Source organism: Rhinopithecus bieti, unplaced genomic scaffold (assembly GCF_001698545.2).
Source record: "Rhinopithecus bieti isolate Rb0 unplaced genomic scaffold, ASM169854v2 scaffold_78620, whole genome shotgun sequence".
Lineage (NCBI taxonomy): Eukaryota > Metazoa > Chordata > Mammalia > Primates > Cercopithecidae > Rhinopithecus > Rhinopithecus bieti.
Window position 1 is genome coordinate 150,427 of NW_016829908.1, and position 19,335 is coordinate 169,761.

At 35.2% G+C, this 19,335-nt stretch overlaps 1 protein-coding gene across 1 annotated transcript in view; it reads left to right on the top strand.

Moving 5' to 3' along the window:
* Positions 1-19,335, top strand: part of AGL (amylo-alpha-1,6-glucosidase and 4-alpha-glucanotransferase) — a 72,308-nt gene that overhangs the window by 10,324 nt on the left and 42,649 nt on the right. The window contains 16 exon segments of the mRNA XM_017865141.1: positions 1,200-1,410; positions 1,958-2,124; positions 4,189-4,392; positions 8,245-8,430; positions 8,603-8,626; positions 8,629-8,652; positions 8,655-8,711; positions 12,452-12,575; positions 12,920-13,022; positions 13,124-13,221; positions 14,224-14,363; positions 15,407-15,594; positions 17,759-17,882; positions 18,476-18,639; positions 18,914-19,015; positions 19,129-19,284. Of these exon segments, the coding sequence (XP_017720630.1) occupies positions 1,200-1,410; positions 1,958-2,124; positions 4,189-4,392; positions 8,245-8,430; positions 8,603-8,626; positions 8,629-8,652; positions 8,655-8,711; positions 12,452-12,575; positions 12,920-13,022; positions 13,124-13,221; positions 14,224-14,363; positions 15,407-15,594; positions 17,759-17,882; positions 18,476-18,639; positions 18,914-19,015; positions 19,129-19,284 (2,072 nt within the window).

The following is a 19,335-nucleotide window of genomic DNA, read 5'->3' on the forward strand; positions in this document are numbered from 1 at the left end:
TATATAAAAGTTTTTTTCCTCTCAAAGAAATTCCGTAGATATTAAAGATTTTACTCAGTGGAACTAAACTTCCCTGCCTCATCAGTTATTATTGCCCATTATTAATTGAAAGTTATATTCATGTTTAACATTTATATGTATAATATTTCTAATAGACTTGACCATAGTATTTTCATAGTCTAATAATTATAAAGAAAGTTTAAAGTCTGCTTTAAACCAACCAAAACATTTCTTTCACAGTACAGTTTTAACTGTAATGTGCTTATTTGTTTTCTCTTATGGCAAAATACTTGTAGCACAGTGCACGAGTCTAAGGTATGTCTTTTAAAAAATAACCTAACTTGGGCAAAAGTAGAAATAAATGCATTGGCTCTCAGGATTACAAGAACAGCTTTAATAACTAAACCATGAAGCATAGGGATATAGGCAGTAGTGTGTTGGAGGTGCTTATGCTGGCTCACAAGAGCTGATTGTGCATATCCCTTCCCACTTCCACGTTCAATATTGTCGTGTTGGTAGCTGAAGGTTGTCCATGTCGGGATTATTTCAGCAAATACTCCAAGTCAGAGGTTCCCACCACCCTAGTCAGTTGCTAAATCTTTATTAGCACATTACTGGACTTGAGCAGACATCAATCGGGTTCAGTTGCCTTCAGAACTCCTGTTAGAATCCTGAATTCTGCCTCTGTAGAGGTTGACTTCTGTCAGTGAAGACTAGCTTTCTCAGTATGATGAGATAATTGTCCCATGGCAGCTCCCAAGTTTTACATACTATCACATACTTTCTGACACTGTAGAGAAACCAGCTTTCTCTGTTGCAGTTGGAAAAATACTAGAGAAGGTCTCTCCTCAGATGCCCACCATTGAGTACTTAATTCAGGGTTGAGGATGGGGGATCATGGTAAATGGGGTTGTATAAGAATTTGCACATCCCAGAGTTGCTATGTGAATGGGAATGAGTTTCCAGGGGAAGGAGAAAGAGACATTACAGAGCAGACAGCTCTATGATGTTTACTATACTTGCTAAAATATGAAATTCAGCTAAATTGGAATACAAAGTAGTGCCAAAACAGCATTAGGTTTGTGGAGTTATGTTAAACATAATTGAAAAATCAAGGTTTTTTAAATAAAACATGTATTTTTTCAATCATGGTAATTTAAGTCCTACAATGAGTTTATTAAAATGTGCTTTTTATTTAGGGTTTGAACTACAGTTCCGATTAGGCCCAACTTTACAGGGAAAAGCAGTTACCGTGTTTACAAATTACCCATTTCCTGGAGAAACATTTAATAGACAAAAATTCCGTTCTCTGGATTGGGAAAATCCAACAGAAAGAGAAGATGATTCTGATAAATACTGTAAACTTAATCTGCAACAATCTGGTTCATTTCAGTATTATTTCCTTCAAGGGTAAGTCAGGTGTTTTGTTTGCGAGAAAAAAAAAGTTAATTTATTCTGTAATTTGAAGTTACCTAACTTGTAAATGTTACTGTATGAACCACAGCAGTGCAATTTTTATAGTGCTTCCTTGAGATGCAAATGGAATATTCTTTGATTTCTAGGAGGTAATTGTATGGCCCATTGCAGAGCTAAAGTATCATGTAAATGTATTTTAAGTAACATCTTAAAAACTGTAGTCATTTCATGCAATCTGATTATAGGTTGCTGTTTATTTGCATGCCCTTGTTATTACTGATAGGTTGTAGTATACTTATTTTTCATTAAACCAACATTATTGGATATTTTGTGTATTATACATGTAATTATGTCCATTGTGAAAGGGTAAAAGTAGCTTTTCCATTAAGTTTTGTTGCAACTTTTAAAATGATTTTATGTGCTTAGAAATAAATATATTTTATTTGGGACAATTAACCTTTTAGTTAGAGTCAGACTATATTATATGAGGACTTTTTTTCTATCAATGACTGAAAAGTTTTTGTTTTGTTTTTTCCCTTAGAAATGAGAAAAGTGGTGGAGGTTACATAGTTGTGGACCCCATTTTACGTGTTGGTGCTGATAATCATATGCTACCCTTGGACTGTGTTACTCTTCAGACATTTTTAGCGAAGTGTTTGGGACCTTTTGATGAATGGGAAAGCAGACTTAGGGTTGCAAAAGAATCAGGTAATGTCAGCTTGCTTTCTTTTTTCTTATTTAAAAAAAACATAATTATCCTTTGTGATACAGATTTCAAAAGTTTTGTGTATTAGTCCATTCTCTCATTGCTATAAAGAACTACCTGAGACTGGGTAATTGATAAAAAAAAAAAAAGAGTTTTGACTCACAGTTCTGCAGGCTATACAGGAAGCATGACTGGGAAGGCCTCAAGAAACTTACAGTCATGGCAGAAGGCAGAGGGGAAGCAGGCACGTCTTACGTGGCCGGAGAAGGAGGAAGAGAACAAAATAGGAGGTGCTACATGCTTTTAAACAACCAGATCTTGTGAAAACTCACTCACTGTCATGAGAACAAGGGGGAAATCCACCAGCTTTCTCTCACCAGGCCCCTCCTCCAACATTGGGGATCGCAATTTGAAGTGAGATTTGGGCAGGGACACAAATCCAAACCATATCTTTTTGCCTGTACGTTTAATTTTGTTTCTTATTATATTTGGTAATATAAGTAGACAGAACCATATGTTAAAAAAAAATTTTTTTTTTTTTTTTGAGATGGAGTCTTGCTCTGTCACCTAGGCTGGAGTGCAATGGTGCGATCTTGGCTCACTGCAGCCTCCATCTCCTGGGTTCAAATGATTCTCCTGCCTCAGCCTCCCGAGTAGCTGGGATTACAGGTGCCCACCACCAAGCCCAGCTAATTTTTGTATTTTTAGTAGAGACGGGGTTTCACCATGTTGGCCAGTCTGGTCTCAAACTTCTGACCTCGTGATCCACCTGCCTCGGCCTCCCAAAGTGCTGGGATTATAGGCATGAACCACTGCACCCAGCCCATATTAAATTTTTGATACTTAACCATTTTTAACCTATAAAAATGGCAAATTTTGTGGTTCAGCTTAAGAAATGAAGGAACTCCATAATGAAACAATTGCCATTTCTAAGACTTTACCATGTAAAAATCAGAGGTAAGCTATTGAAAAGTGAAGGAAAATGTCTTATCATTATATATCATTTTAATTCAACAAGCATTGCTTAACCATCTTTTGTGTAGAAGACATGTGCTATCATACATATCAAGAGCAAAATGAAACTTAAGTTATATTTTACTCTTCAGCAAAGGCAATATTAATTTTTTCTTTTTTCTTTTCTTTCTTTTCTTTTTTTTTTTTTGAGACAGGGTCTCACTCTGTCACCCAGGCTGGAGTACAGTGGTGCAATCTCAGCTCATTGCAGCCTCCTGGGTTCAAGTAATTCCTGTGTTGCAGCCTCCCTAGTAGCTGGGATTACAGGCATGCACCACCACGCCTGGCTAATTTTTGTATTTTTATTAGAGATGGGGTTTCACCATGTTGCCCAGGCTGGTCTCAAACTCCTGACCTCAAGTGATATGCCCACCTCAGCTTCCCAAGGTGCTGGGTTTACAGGCATGAACCACCATTCCCAGCCATATATATACATTTTAAGACAAGGTCTCACTCTGTCACCCAGACTGGAGTGCAGTTGGCCTGATCTATTTTTTGTAGAGACAAAAGTCTCACTGTGTTGCCCAGGCTGGTCTTGAATTCCTGGGCTCAAGCAGTCCTCTTGCCTTGGCCTCCCAAAGTGCTGGAATTACAGGTGCAAGCCACTGCACCTTATCTCAATTTTAATTTTCTGCTTTTTAAGTTGAATAATATATGAAGAAAGGAATGAGAAGTTCACTGACATAACTAAAACAAAATACAAGTACTATGGAACATTAAAAGTAGCTGAAAGACATATGTTGATATACTCGTAGAAGATAGATTTACTACACGTAAGTATATAAATTTTCTAATAGGCAGTGTGTGTGAATTTTTTCAAATATTACCTCATTATCTCTGTCTTGTATATAAGGACACTGATATCTTGAAAGATTTAAATAAATTGCTTAAAGTCTGTTAAACTCTTGGTATTGGAACCCAAGTGTTTGACTTCTTTTTTAGTAGCATGCTTGCCTTGCTATTTATAATTAAGAAAGTTTAAATTTATATTTTCTTCATTTTAGGCTGGTTTTGTTTGTTTGTTTTTACAGCAGTTTTTCTTTGCTTTGCAGGCTACAACATGATTCATTTTACCCCATTGCAGACTCTTGGACTATCTAGGTCATCCTACTCCCTTGCCAATCAGTTAGAATTAAATCCTGACTTTTCAAGACCTAATAGAAAGTATACCTGGAATGATGTTGGACAGCTAGTGGAAAAATTAAAAAAGGAATGGAATATTATTTGTATTACTGATGTTGTCTACAATCATACTGGTATGAGCTTCATTGACTGCCTTTATTAATTTTGATGAGAATTTATACACACACACATACACACACAAACAGGAGAAGGGAAGGGACGAAAGAAAGGGAAAGGAAAGGGGCTAACATAAATTTTAAAAACACAAATGATGATTAGGTGTCCTTCCATTTAAAAAATTAGTATTTTTCCTTTCAAAGAAAACATTCTTAATTGAGGATAAAGTCAATATATACGTATCTTGCATCTGATGTTTATAAATACAGGAGAGTGATTATAGAAGGAACATAATGATCACATATTTCAACTTAGAGTACAGTAGTCCCCCCTTATTCACAGTTTTGCTTTCTGAGGTTTCAGTTACCTGCAGTCAGTCACATTTCAAAAATATTGAATAACTCCAGAAATAAGCAATGCATAAGTTTTAATTTTCATGCTGTTTTAAGTAACATGATGAACTCTCATGCCATCCTGCTCTCTCCCACCTGGAATGTGACTCATCCCTTTGTCCAGTGCATCCATGCTGTAAACACTACCTGCCCATGACTCACTGAATAGCCTGCTCAGCTATCAGATCAAAAAAACAAAATATCAAAAAATATATATGTAGGGTTTGATACTATCTATGGTTTTACACATTCACTTGGAGTCTTGGAAGGTATCCTTTAAGGATAAGAGGGGACTACTCTATTAATACTTTCTTAAGTAACACATGGATCCTATATTAGCAGGAGCTCTAGTACTGTAGTGCTATAGCATATATTAAAAAACGAAATGACTTCTATTATTTGGAGAGAAACTTATTAGTAAACTCTGAGAAGGTGTATCTGGAAATTATGTCTTCTACATGTTAAAAGAGCTGATTAAAGTTAGTCTGTTTTGGTTCCCAAGATTCCTTAGTGATATATAATTCTATTAAAATATATCAGATTTTTCCAGCTAGCGATCCTTGAGGAAATGGTTCCTCCCCTCACCTGTCAGAGGAGCTGAGCCTGGCCTGGCCTAGCCTGATAAAGCCTGGCCATGAGCAGCTTTGGGTTTAACCCAGTTTACCTTACAAATGTTATCTTGCATGTATGCTACAATGTAGAAAAGTTTGGAAAACACTGTTTTGCTTATGTAAAGAACAAGAATTCTAGTTGGTACAAACATTTAAAAGATATAGCCGGGCGCGGTGGCTCAAGCCTGTAATCCCAGCACTTTGGGAGGCCGAGACGGGCGGATCACGAGGTCAGGAGATCAAGACCATCCTGGCTAACACGGTGAAACCCCATCTCTACTAAAAAAATACAAAAAACTAGCCGGGCGCGGTGGTGGGTGCCTGTAGTCCCAGCTACTCAGGAGGCTGAGGCAGGAGAATGGCGTAAACCCGGGAGGTGGAGCTTGCAATGAGCTGAGATCTGGCCACTGCACCCCAGCCTGGGCGACAGAGCGAGACTCCGTTTCAAAAAAAATAAAAAATAAAAAATAAATATTTCTCCTTATGCTGAATGCCCTAGGATAATTTCCAGGGACTAAATGATTGTTTTTAAAATATTTTCACCAGTTAAATTGTTTTGCTAGGGATAGTGTTTATTGAGTTTCTTACTGCATCACTCCAAAAGTCCATATTTATTTCTTAATGTTGATGTGTGTTAAAACATAGTTTGGAGTTTGACTCTTCTTTCATGTAGAATTAGAAAAAAATATTTTCACTACCTGTTGTTTAGAATTCTTTCATTTTACAGTTGATTTTCGTTTCAAAATATTGAGAAAAGAAACAGTTTTAGGATTTTGCTAATTTAAAAATTGGGGATGGATGGAGTGGCTCACACCGGTAATCCCAGCACTTTGGGAGGCCGTGGCGGATGGGTCACCTGAGGTCATGAATTCGAGACCAGCCTGGACAATATGGTGAAAACTCATCTCTACTAAAAATACAAAAATTAGCCGGGCATGGTGCCGGGTGCCTGTAATCCCAGCTACTCCAGAGGATGAGGCAGGAGAATCATTTGAACCAAAGAGGTGGAGGTTACAGTGAGCCGAGATCGTGCCACTGTACTCCAGCCTGGGTGACAAAGCAAGACTCTGTCTCAAAAAAAAGAAAAATTTAAATTAGCTGGGTGTGTTGGTATACACTTGTCATCCTGACTGGTTGGGAGGCAGAGGCAGGAGGATCACTTGAGCTCAAGGCTGCAGTGAGCTATGGTTGCACCACTGTACTCCTGCACTTCTAGGTGACAGAGAAAGACTCTGTCTCAAAACTAAATGAATGAATGAGAGCAGCATTGGTACTTATTCTTTTCTTTTTGAGACAGGGTCTCATTCTATATGTCACCCAGGCTGTAGTGCAGTGGTACCATCTCAGTTCACTGCAGCCTCCACTCATTGGGCTCAAGCAGCCCTCCCACCTTAGCCTCCTGAGTAGCTGGGACTTTAGGCACATGCCACCATGCTGAGCTAATTTTTAAAAGATTTTGTAGAGATGAGGTCTCACTATGTTGCGTCCAGCTGTTGCCTCTAGATGATGTCTCCAGCTCCTGGGCTCAAGTGATACTCCCTCCTCGACCTCTCAAAGTGCTGGGATTACAGGCTTGAGCCAGCGCACCTAGCCCAATATTTATTCTTTATAAGTGAAAATCCTATTTGGATATAAGTTATTACTACATTTTGTGTTTTTGAAAAATACCTTGAATTTCAGTGATTGTGTTGATGAATCTTGGAGGAACTATCTTGATGCAAGTTTTGAGAATTACCAATTTAACTTTTATTACAACTTCTCTGCTCCTTACATAGCCTCTCTTCATCTGAGTGTTTATTATGGGTATGAATAAATACTAAGTAAATAAATGATTTACTAAATAAATGACTGAAACTAGAAATAATAATGACTCTAAAATTATATAAGAGTGCTCAGCCGAGTGAATGAAGCATGAACACATTCATTTCAGCAGCAGAGCAATGTGGTTAAGATTGCACATTCTGAAGAGGGACTTGGCCAAGTTAATTCCTGACTGTATGACTTGGGCTGAGTTACTTAACTCTCTGTGCTTCAGTTCCTCATTTGTTAAGAGAACTTAACAATACGTCCTAATTTGTGTGGTAGGAAGTGAGGAATAATAAATTGGCATATTTAACTGCTTAGAACAATTTCTGGTATGTGGTAAATATTCAGTAATTGTTACTACTTTTTGTTTTATGTACATTAATCACTCATGCTCTTCAATATGAATTCAGGGATAATTAGTCCATTTTAAAATCAAACAAATTCCATGTAACTTTCATTTTTTTAATTTTAAAATTAAAACAAATATCTTTTTTTAAATAAATAGATACAAGGTTTCACTGTGTTGCCCAAGCTGGTCTTGAACTCCTGCAGGCTATCCTACCTCCACTCCCACAAAGTGCTGGGGTTGAGCCACCATGCCTGGCCAAAACAAACTATCTTCAATGCTGTAAATATTTGGAATACTTTGCCAAACTCTTGATTCTGATTCTGAACTATAAGCTACATTCATATTCCTTGAGCATATTTCTTTTAGCACTTTCTCAGCCTCGCTTTTATCCAACTTACCAAAACAACATATTTCATTAATGCTTTAGGATTAGCCATACAAAAGTATTACCTATGAGAGAGTTGCTTTTTGTTTCATCAGATTTTCTAAGCAGAATTAAAGTTAAAACAAAAAAGTATGGTGAAGCGAATGATAGGATACCATAACCAAAGAAAAAATGTTTCCTATAACAGTATCATTGTAAAATATTGATGTCTAATACAGAAAAAAATGAGTGGTAGATGTTTCTATTTTATTTCACCTCTAAACTTAACATAGATACAGTTTCAATTTAATTATGAGATACTCCTTTATGTCTCCTTTTTCCTTCAGCTGCTAATAGTAAATGGATCCAGGAACATCCAGAATGTGCCTATAATCTTGTGAATTCTCCACACTTAAAACCTGCCTGGGTTTTAGACAGAGCACTTTGGCATTTTTCCTGTGATGTTGCAGAAGGGAAATACAAAGAAAAGGGAATACCTGCTTTGATTGAAAATGATCACCATATGAATGTCAGTATGTACAGAGGAGTATCACACTAAAACAGAAAAAATTTCTAAAGTACACATTAAATATATGTTTGAAAATTACTTAGAATCTGTATTTTAATATGATAAACAGTATTTGGTTAAATGATTTTAAATAAATATATGTATATATGTATTTTTTAACTATTGACATTTTTCAGTCCATCCGAAAATGATTTGGGAGGATATTTTCCAAAGCTTAAACTCTGGGAATTTTCCAAGTAGACGTCAACAAAGCAGTTGAGCAATTTAGAGGACTTCTTACACAAGGTAAAGGATATATGCTAGAATGTTCCTATCAATTTTAAGAAATTTGATATTATAAAGGGAAAACTCTTTTGCGTAATGTCATTATTACATATGTCATTGTATGATATTTGTGTTATTGTTGATATTATAAAACTGTGGTTCTGTAAGCTGAGAGTTAGCAGAGACATCTAAAGGGCACGTCATAATAACACATAACACAATTATTTCCCCTGGGTACTGTATCTTACTGTTAGTTCCATAGAATGCTCAGAAGTTTGTGGAACCCAGTATATAGTTATTATATGTATGAATAGGAAGTAGGTAGAAAGGTTATTTCAGCTGAGAATGGCTTGAAACAAGTTTTGAAACTGAGAGATGTGATAGTCTCCTGTTATCTATAGTAAGAATCTTAACTGACATAGAGGGGCTTCCAACTGATTTTCCCCACTATTAAGGCCACCTAACCACTAGTGATACTGAAGCCAGATATTGGCGAGATAACAAAAGGTAACGAAGTGAGTCTTCTGTTAAGGACATAACTAATCAAGAAGGTAATGTGCCCCCAACAAAATAGCGTAGGAAAAAATAGGTGAAATGAGAAAGTAGGGTTTGTAGGAGACAAATTAGAAAGGATTATTAAGAGCTATCTGCATTTCGTATAGGACAAGCTAGCAGTGAGGATTTGGAGAAGATCTTAAAATAAATATTTTTTTCTCTTCCAGAGAACTAGAGTAGGACTCAGAAATAGTGCCTTTGAAGTAGAATGAGCTCTAGGATACTCAGTCAGCTTCATGCATCAACTTTTGCAATTGTGTAGCACCTTTGTACAGGAATTTTTAATATTAACCTTTCTTCCTGTTTCATTTTACTAAAGGGCCTCTTATCTTCCCTTCCCCCAGTAAGCTGTATTATTTACATGAAATAATATGTGCTTATTGTAAAGAGAAAAAGCCCAATAGTTCAAATGTGTAAGAAAATAGAATGTATGACCTCCTCTCTCCCGAAACCCACATCTCAGCTACTACATATTGTTTCTTGTATTTAAGACTCTTCTTGAAAAAAATTCAATTTGATATATAATTGTATGTAATTCTATATATCGTATGTACATAAGTTTTATATTTATATTATTTTTACACATGCAAATAAGACGAACGTAAACCGTCAACAACTTGTTCTTTTAGTTGACAATATAAATTTATTATAGCTAATTATTTCTTTTAACCTCTATAGCAATATGCTATTTTTAAAGTACTTGAATTTATTTAGCCTTTTTGATAGGTTGTTTCCAGATTTTCATTTTCATTCATTCATTCAATGCATATTCATTGAACCACATACTACTGTGTGCTAGACATTCCTCCAGCCATGAGGATTCATTGGTAAACAGAACAAAGTCCTTTCCCTGGATAAACTTCCAGTCTCGTAAGCTGTACTGCAGAAAATACATCCCTGTGCATGTTATGTTTACTTGCTTACGTGAGTCAATCTGAAGGATAAATTGTTAAACATGGAATTATTGAGTCAAAGCGTATATAGATTTCAAATATAATAAATTTATTTTCACAGCAAGTTATACCAACTTAATATTATCACTGACATTAGATATCGTTAACCTTTATCATGTTTGTCAATCGGGCAAAACATACCTTATTTTAATTTACATTTCTTTCTTTTTTTTTTTTTTTTGAGACGGAGTCTCGCTCTGTCACCAGGCTAGTGCAGTGGTGTGATCTCGGCTCACTACAACTTCCACCTCCCAGGTTCAAGTGATTCTTCTGCCTCAGCCTCCCAAGTAACTGAAACTACAGGCATGCGCCACCACACCCAGCTAATTTTTGTATTTTTAGTAGAGATGGGGTTTCAACGTGTTGGCCAGGATGGTCTCGATCTCTTGACCTCATGATCCACCTGCCTCTGCCTCCCAGAGTGCTGGGATTACAGGCGTGAGCCACCATGCCCAGCCTTTTAAGTTACATTTATTTGCTTATTAATGAAGTATATTTTTACATGTTAATTAGCTATTTATATTTCTTCCATTAATTGCCGTTAATGTTTCTTCTCATTTTTCTATTGAGTTGTCTGTTTTTTATATTGACATTATTATTGATTATTACACGGGCCTCAAATATATCCTCCTAGTATGCTCTTGATCTTTCAACTCTTGTTTATGGTGATATTTTTTTTCAATGTAGTCAAACTTTTCAATTTCTGATGGCTTCCAATCTTATATTATGCTTAGGAAAGACCTTCCATCAACATTCTCTTTTCTTCTAATTTGTATTTTTACATTTGAATATTTAATATACCTGAAACTTATTTTTGTATATTATATAAAGAAGATACTTAACTTGATCTGTATTTTTAAAATTATATTGAGTTGAAAATCCATCCTTTTATACTGATTTGAAGTACCACTGTAATACTTCATAGTGTATGGTAATACACAAAATATACATCTGTTATCTGTGCTCTTCCACTGATCCATCTCTTTTATTCTATCAATACTAAAGACTAAATACTAAATACTAAAGTTTATACTGATGGCATAGCTTTTTCTGTTTTTCAAGCGTTTCATTTCTTGGCAGTGTTCTTTTTTTTTTTTTTTTTTTTTGAGATGGAGTTTCACTCTTGTTGCCTAGGCTGAAGTGCAGTGGCATGATCTCTGCTCACTGCAACCTCCACTTCCTGGATTCAAGCGATTCTCCTGCCTCAGCCTCCCGAGTAGCTGGGATTACAGGCATGTGCCACTACACCCAGCAAATTCTGTATTTTTAGTAGAGATGGGGTTTCTCCATGTTGGTCTCGAACTGGCTGGTCTCGAACTCCTGACCTCAGGTGATCCACCTGCCTCAGTCTCCCAAAATGCTGGGATTACAGGTGTTAGCCACCGTGCCCACAGCAGTTTTCATATATTTACTCTTGCAGATGAACCTTAGAAACTGGATTTTAAGAATCGATTTGTATTTTATGCTGTTTTGTGAGGCAAACATGAATAACCACTACACTATGGAAACCCGTTATTTTATGTTTTTTTGTTTGTGTTTTTATAAGTCATTTCAAAGTCTCTTTGGAATAAGCCAGATGCAAATTAATTAGTTAATATAAAATCAAGTTCAATGGAGACAATCCTGTACCAGTTCTTAATTTTATTATAAACAAGTTCCAGAAAAGAGTGAAAATTTCCCCAAAACCATTTATTTCCCTTTTAATTTTTAAGTTGTTATCTAAGGAATATGGTTGATGAAAAGGGAAAGAAAGTATTAAGCCTGTGTGCTTCTTTTAGAGAACACAAAGAAAGTCAGGTTGTTAATAAGACTTTAGGAAGCAAACTTTGAAAGCAATCTTGAAAAAGAACTCCTGAGGTTAGAATATTTGGTAGCACATGGGAGGAAAACACGTTCCACTAAAGTCCTTAATGTGTTTAAAAAAAAAAAAAGAAAGAATAGAATAGAATAAGTGAATGCTGACGTAGGCAGAAAAGTGGTGCTGGGATTGAATTGATAGGAATCCTTGTGTCTTTCTTTTATGTTATTTTTGTCTCTCTGTGTTTCTTTCTCCACACGCCTTGTGTGTGTGTGTGTGTGTGTGTGTGTGCGCGCGCGCGCACAGCAAGATGAGAAGGGGAGGAGGTAGAAGGATACTTGTGAAATATTTGTTTTATTTTCAATGAAAAAATTATAGGCCCGAAATTAGAAAATAGTGACAGTTATAATCTTTGTGGATAGTTGCATTTAAGATACCATCTTTTTTTCTTTTAGAAAATAGGAGAGTAACCAAGTCTGATCCAAACCAACATCTTAAGATTAATCAAGATCCTGAATACAGACGGTTTGGCTGTACTGTAGATATGAACATTGCACTAACGACTTTCATACCACATGAGTATGTAATGTGTTTTTTTCTGTGAAATAAAGAATATTACTTATAAACCTTTATGGCTAGTATGATTTTCATACTACTTATTAAAAACGCTTAATAGAAAATGAAATAAAGTAATTCACTGTAATTCTACTATTTCAACACATGACATTTTCCCACTTTTTCTGTGCGTGGGCCATGTTTCTATATTTGTATATAAACATTTTTACAATTGGAAAACATCATCAGCCATAATTGAAATCCTGATGAATATATTTAAGGTTTCTGTGACCTTTGTTAGAAAGTTTTTAAATGTAGAACCTGTAAAGCCATTAAATACTATATCTGCATTTCTCCATCTGCTCTAGCAATGGGCCAGCAGCAATTGAAGAATGCTGTAATTGGTTTCATAAGAGAATTGAGGAATTAAATTCAGAGAAGCATCGACTCATTAACTACCATCAGGAACAGGTTTTACTTATTTTTGAACTGCTGCATTTCCTTGCATCTTATTACTATTTTTTTGTTGTCTTGATGATGATGATGATCTAACACAATTTAATGTTTTTCAGGCAGTTAATTGCCTTTTGGGAAATGTGTTTTATGAACGACTGGCTGGCCATGGTCCAAAACTAGGACCTGTCACTAGAAAGCATCCTTTAGTTACCAGGTGTTGCATTTTTGTTTTTTTTTTTCTTATTGATGGTTGAACATTGAAAATTGTATTTAACATCTGAAATTAACCTAAATGTTTTCTTTAACATGTGACTTCAGTACATTTCTTAAATTGAAATAGAAGTTTTGGTTTGGATATAGGCTTAATATTAACTCATTTTGTTAGGCAAATATTTTGTTAGAGAAACTGTCATCAGTATGAACCAATTTATAGTTATCATTTACTTTAATGTTTCTGGAGGACTGCATACTTAGTGATAAATTCAATATTAATCAATTTAAGCAAGCATCTAGCTCCTTACTTTGTAAGTGACATGAAGCATAGGTTGGGCAACTAGAGTGTAGTAAAAGCCTTTGCATAACTTTACTTGAGTCTTTTTTTAAAATGTCTTTGCAAAGTAACATCAATGCCTCATTTTTTTTTCTTTTTTCTTTGAGATGGAGTCTTGTTCTGTCACCCAGGCTGGAGTGCAGTGGCGTGATCTCAGCTTACTGCAACCTCTGCCTCCTGGGTTCAAGCGATTCTCCTGCCTCAGCCTCCCAAGTAGCCAGGCTACAGGGGTGCACCACCATGCCCAGCTAATTTTTGTAGTTTTGGTAGAGACGGGGTTTCCCCATGTTGGTCAGGCTGGTCTCAAACTCCTGACCTCAGGTAATCCGCCCGCCTCAGCCTTCCAAAGTTCTGGGATTGCAGGCGTGAGCCACCATGCCTGGCCACCTCAATGATTTTTTAAAAGAATTTTATGAAGTTTTAAACATTATTTAAAATGTTAGCCAGCTATGCTGTTGTGTTAACTCCCTGTTTCTCACATCCTCTAGATTTACTCAAAAAGTCTATTGAAGATTTTTGACCTATGTTGAACTTTTTTTCTATAAATAGCATCAAACTAATTTTATTCTATTCGTTAGAGAAGAAGTTTAGTTTTAATGTTGCAAATTTATATTCTCTCCAAGGAGTTTCTTTGTATGGATTTAATATTTAATTATATTTTCATAGGTATTTTACTTTCCCATTTGAAGAAATGGACTTCTCCATGGAAGAGTCTATGATTCATCTCCCAAATAAAGCTTGTTTTCTGATGGCACACAATGGATGGGTAATGGGAGATGATCCTCTTCGAAACTTTGCTGAACCAGGTATGTAATTTTTAACTTCTCTATGGATAGGGAAAGAATAGTTCATGGCAAGGTCAAAATAAAATCTGCTTTATTGATTTTCTTCCCCATTATTCTATTGGTTTTTAAACTATTTCACCAATAAAGGTACCAGAGGTACATACAATTTGAGAAAGAAAACATGGAGTCAACAAATAATAAGTTCATCTTCTTTCCTCTCCTTTGCCTTCCTACCTTTTATCTTCTCAAACAGAATAACTTTTATGTATCTGTTTTCTATATTGTGGGTCTATGTAAGCTTTTATTTGGACAAAATGTTATTGCATTTTTACAAACAAGTTTGAAACCACTGCTATTACAATTACATTGCGATAAGAGATATTTTCACTCATTGGCCAGAGGTATTAAGACATTTCAGTGGCAATTAAAAACTAGAACCTAATGGTTTGAGGTCCCCCCTCACTCTTAGTGTCTTGTTTTTCTATAGCTATTTCATTACCAGGAAGAATGTTGCAGGAACTCATTGATTTATTTATTTTTTAACATTTCAAAACTGGGAGTCTATTTTAGTGACATCAAAATTTATTAAAAAATCTTATGCTTTTTTTTAAGAGTATAAATTTGGGTGTAAGTATCTCTGCCCTCTTTTTTCCAGCCATTCTAAACAAAATCAAGCCATTCTGCTGTATGCCATGGATCTAATATAACCTGTTGCCAAAATAAGTAGGAGGGTGGAAATGGAGCTTTAAATGTTTTGGTAGAACTATGGTTTTGAAAGGCCTATGATATTAACATTTCTGTTTTCCCTTATGAAGTGACTTGGGTTTTGAAATGAGGACAAATTTTTAGAAGAGACTATAAGCTAGAGTTTTTTCAGAGTAGCTATGAGAAATAAATTATTAATATTTTTTTAAAACATTATCTCATACCACTTTAGATACAGTTTTAAACAATGTATCATTCGTGGCAGAAATGATCAAAGCAATTTAAAATCAGTGTTTCCGTGAAGTAATTGTTTTCATTTTATTTCTTGAACTATTGAAAGCAATCTCTTTTCTGAACAGGCTCAGAAGTTTACCTAAGGAGAGAACTTATTTGCTGGGGAGACAGTGTTAAATTACGCTATGGGAATAAACCAGAGGACTGTCCTTTTCTCTGGGCACACATGAAAAAATACACTGAAGTAACTGCAACTTATTTCCAGGGAGTACGTCTTGATAACTGCCACTCAACACCTCTTCATGTAGCTGAGGTATAGAAAAACAATTTATCTAATATTAAGAAAAGAAATTCAGTGTTCTTTCCTAGCTTTCCTTAAGTAGACTATGCAGGTAAATATAGTCTTTTGCTAGTTGGACACCGGCATTGATTTGGTGGTAGTGTTTATCACTATTGCATAATTAGCGTAATTCTAACAATCTTTTGATGCAGTTGTTATGGAATACTGGGCTATAAAATATTTAACTAGTTAATTTTAAAATTTTAATTTAGAGAAGTTGATCATATTTCTGATAATATGAAGCGCTATTGTAAATACATAAAATGTGTTTACAATACATAAAATGTATATTGGCTACTGTAAATACATAAATGTTAATTTTTCTTATTTTTAGGTTGCTTTCAATATATTTAGAAGTGACTGTGAAGGTGAATAGCTTATTACACATTATAGTGGTGTGCACCTGTAGTGCCAGCTACTCGGGAGGCTGAGGCAGGAGAATCGCTTTAACCCGGGAGGTGGGGGTTGCAGTGAGCCAAGATCACACCACTGCACTCCAGCCTAGTGACAGAGTGAGACTCTGTCTAAAAAAATAAATAAATAAAATAAAATAAAAAAATAAACATTAATGGTATAGCATATTGAAGCCAGTCTAGCCTCATTGATTCAATTTTATTATTTATAAAATAAAAGTGTAAACATAAACATTGTCTATTCCTCTTTGAGCTCTTTACAATAACTTCTGAACAATGCCAATACTTACAATATTACCTTCTATCTAATACAACTTTGTAATTAAACTCATAATTTTCATCCTGCTTATAAGATTTTTTTAATTTATTATTTTTAGAAACCCTACAGTAGCACTGCTTATAAGATTTTTGATAGCTTCCTAGTGACCAGTGTCACCTAGGTGTTCTTTGGAAATGTGTGTTTACCTGAAAAATATCTTATTTCTATAATATTAAAGCAGTATTATAATGTATATGTTTCAAGTCCTGTGATGAAAAATTGATTTGATTTGGAGGGATTTAGTGAACATTAGTTAAGCTGGTAGAACATTGTCTAGTTCCAGAAAATGACGGCTTTATTTTATTGTGCTTTTAGCAACAGCAAAAAAAAATATGCTTCTAAGATTGTTACATGGCAGAAAAGAATGTTCAAACTTAATTTTAAATTACAAAATCTAGGATTCTACTTGTTAGCTGATAGAATTTCAAGTATTTTATTAATCTTTGTGCAAATGCTATGTTTAACAGTTTGGAACCTATCTGATTTTTTATTATAAACCAGTGTTTATAATAAACAGCTAGATAGCACCAGTGTTAAATGTAAATCACACAAGTGGAAATTGTAAAGTGTAAGAGTTTTTAAGAGTTTTATCATCATCTGTAGGAGAAACTGGCTTCAGTCTGGTCAGGCAGACCTAATCTTTCCAACAGCTAAGTAATTCATCAGGGAATTTGTGAATAATTGTTTAGTCAACCACCTGGAAATTAAGTCTGATTAAAGTTTTAAAAATAAGCACATAGGCCCTGGCACAGTGGCTCACGTCTGTAATCTCAGCACTTTTAGGCCGAGGCAGGCAGATCATCTGAGGTTGGGAGTTTGCAACCAGCCTGACCAACGTGGAGAAACCCTGTCTCTACTAAAAATACAAAATTAGCTGGGTGTGGTGGCACATGCTTGTAATCCCAGCTACTCAGGAGGCTGAGGCGGGAGAATCGCTTGAACCTGGAAGGCAGAGGTTGTGGTGAGCTCAGATCACGCCATTACACTCCAGCCTGGGCAACAAGAAAAAAACTCAGTCTCAAAAATAAATAAATTAATTAATTAAATAAGCAAACAGGGAGAAAGCCTAACAGAATTGTAGTGTTATGATTTATATTTAGTAATATGAAACTAACATTTTCTTCTTTTTCTCTCTCATGTCTCAATATCTTTGCAAAATCTAATCTTCCTTTTTAACTGTTTTCTTCTCTTTATAAATTCTCTTGTTTCTATGTGTTTTGGTATGCTTGATATTTTCTTACATATGTACAATGAAATTTTATTTATTCTTCTTGAATTTCCATTTTATCATGCTGCATATTTTTCTATGTCAAATCCATGCCTCCTTTTGTCTCCTTCCTTCCTCCTGTCTTGCTTTTCTCTTTGTTACATTTATTTGTTACATTTGTCGCTGTGCTTTTTACAGTACATGTTGGATGCTGCTAGGAATTTGCAACCCAATTTATATGTAGTAGCTGAACTGTTCACAGGAAGTGAAGATCTGGACAATGTCTTTGTTACTAGACTGGGCATTAGTTCCTTAATAAGAGGTAGGCTTGTTGGAGTGTATTTCCCATCTAAAACTTTAGCTTTTGTTTAAGTAGATTAAAGGATTTAATAGCTTCATATGCAATGCTTAATAATTTTTTAACACAGTTAATGTTCTTTTAAATAGTTTGTATGACATATTCTAATATGACTCATTCTATTTTTATCAGTATAAATTTCTGCTTTGGGGTAAGATACCTCATTTCAAATTGAAAGACCCGTAGGATGAACTGAAGACTCACTAACAAAACCATTTTTTGTTGCTGAAAATATGTAAACCTGTTTTTCATCTTCTACTGGGAGATATGATGTAAAGTTTAGATGTTTTACACTGAATTTTGTGTAGCTTACATCCCAGTAAACAACATATGTTCCCTTTTCCTTACATGAGCCATTTCTCCAGTTAAGTTGTGGGGAAAACTTTTTTGTCACTTAAACTGGTAGACATTTGTTTAAATCCTTAAAGCAGTTTTTTTTTTTTTTTTTTATAATATTGATGTGGTCTTTATTTTGAAAGTCATTTATGATAAGAAATCTAACCTCTTTCTGGACATAAATAATGAAGATTGTTAAAATATTCTGTAATGCTCTGCAGAGGCAATGAGCGCATATAATAGTCATGAAGAGGGCAGATTAGTTTACCGATATGGAGGAGAACCTGTTGGATCCTTTGTTCAGCCCTGTTTGAGGCCTTTAATGCCAGCTATTGCACATGCCCTGTTTATGGATATTACCCATGATAATGAGTGTCCTATTGTGGTAAGCACCTAATCTTTTTCATGTACTTATTTTGCTAAATGCTTTGATACTTAACTCTCTGACACTTGGTCACAATCATTTCCATATACTTCAAATTAGTGTCTTAGATTTATAACTGATTTATAATACATAATTTTCAGAATGTTTTGCTTGTTTAAAAGCAAATTAATTTACCTTATGAATTTATTTATGTAATTATCCTTTTACTTCATTATGCTGTAGAATGGCACTTTGCATTTGAAAGAAAGCAAACTTGCTTGTTGTTGTCTTCTAGCATAGATCAGCATATGATGCTCTTCCGAGTACTACAATTGTTTCTATGGCGTGTTGTGCTAGTGGAAGTACAAGAGGCTATGATGAATTAGTGCCTCATCAGGTTTGTTTATATGTTGTTTTTTAAAACCTACATGGCCAATAACTTTGGGCATTTTTATCAAAAAAATTCATTATAATTAAAATGTATCCATACTGAATTTTACCTTTGTCTAGATTTCAGTGGTTTCTGAGGAACGGTTTTACACTAGGTGGAATCCTGAAGCATTGCCTTCAAATACAGGTGAAGTTAATTTCCAAAGCGGCATTATTGCAGCCAGGTGTGCTATCAATAAGCTTCATCAGGAACTTGGAGCCAAGGGTTTTATTCAGGCAAGAAATTATTAAATTTGTTTCTTCAGGTTCAATTTCAGAGTAAGTCTT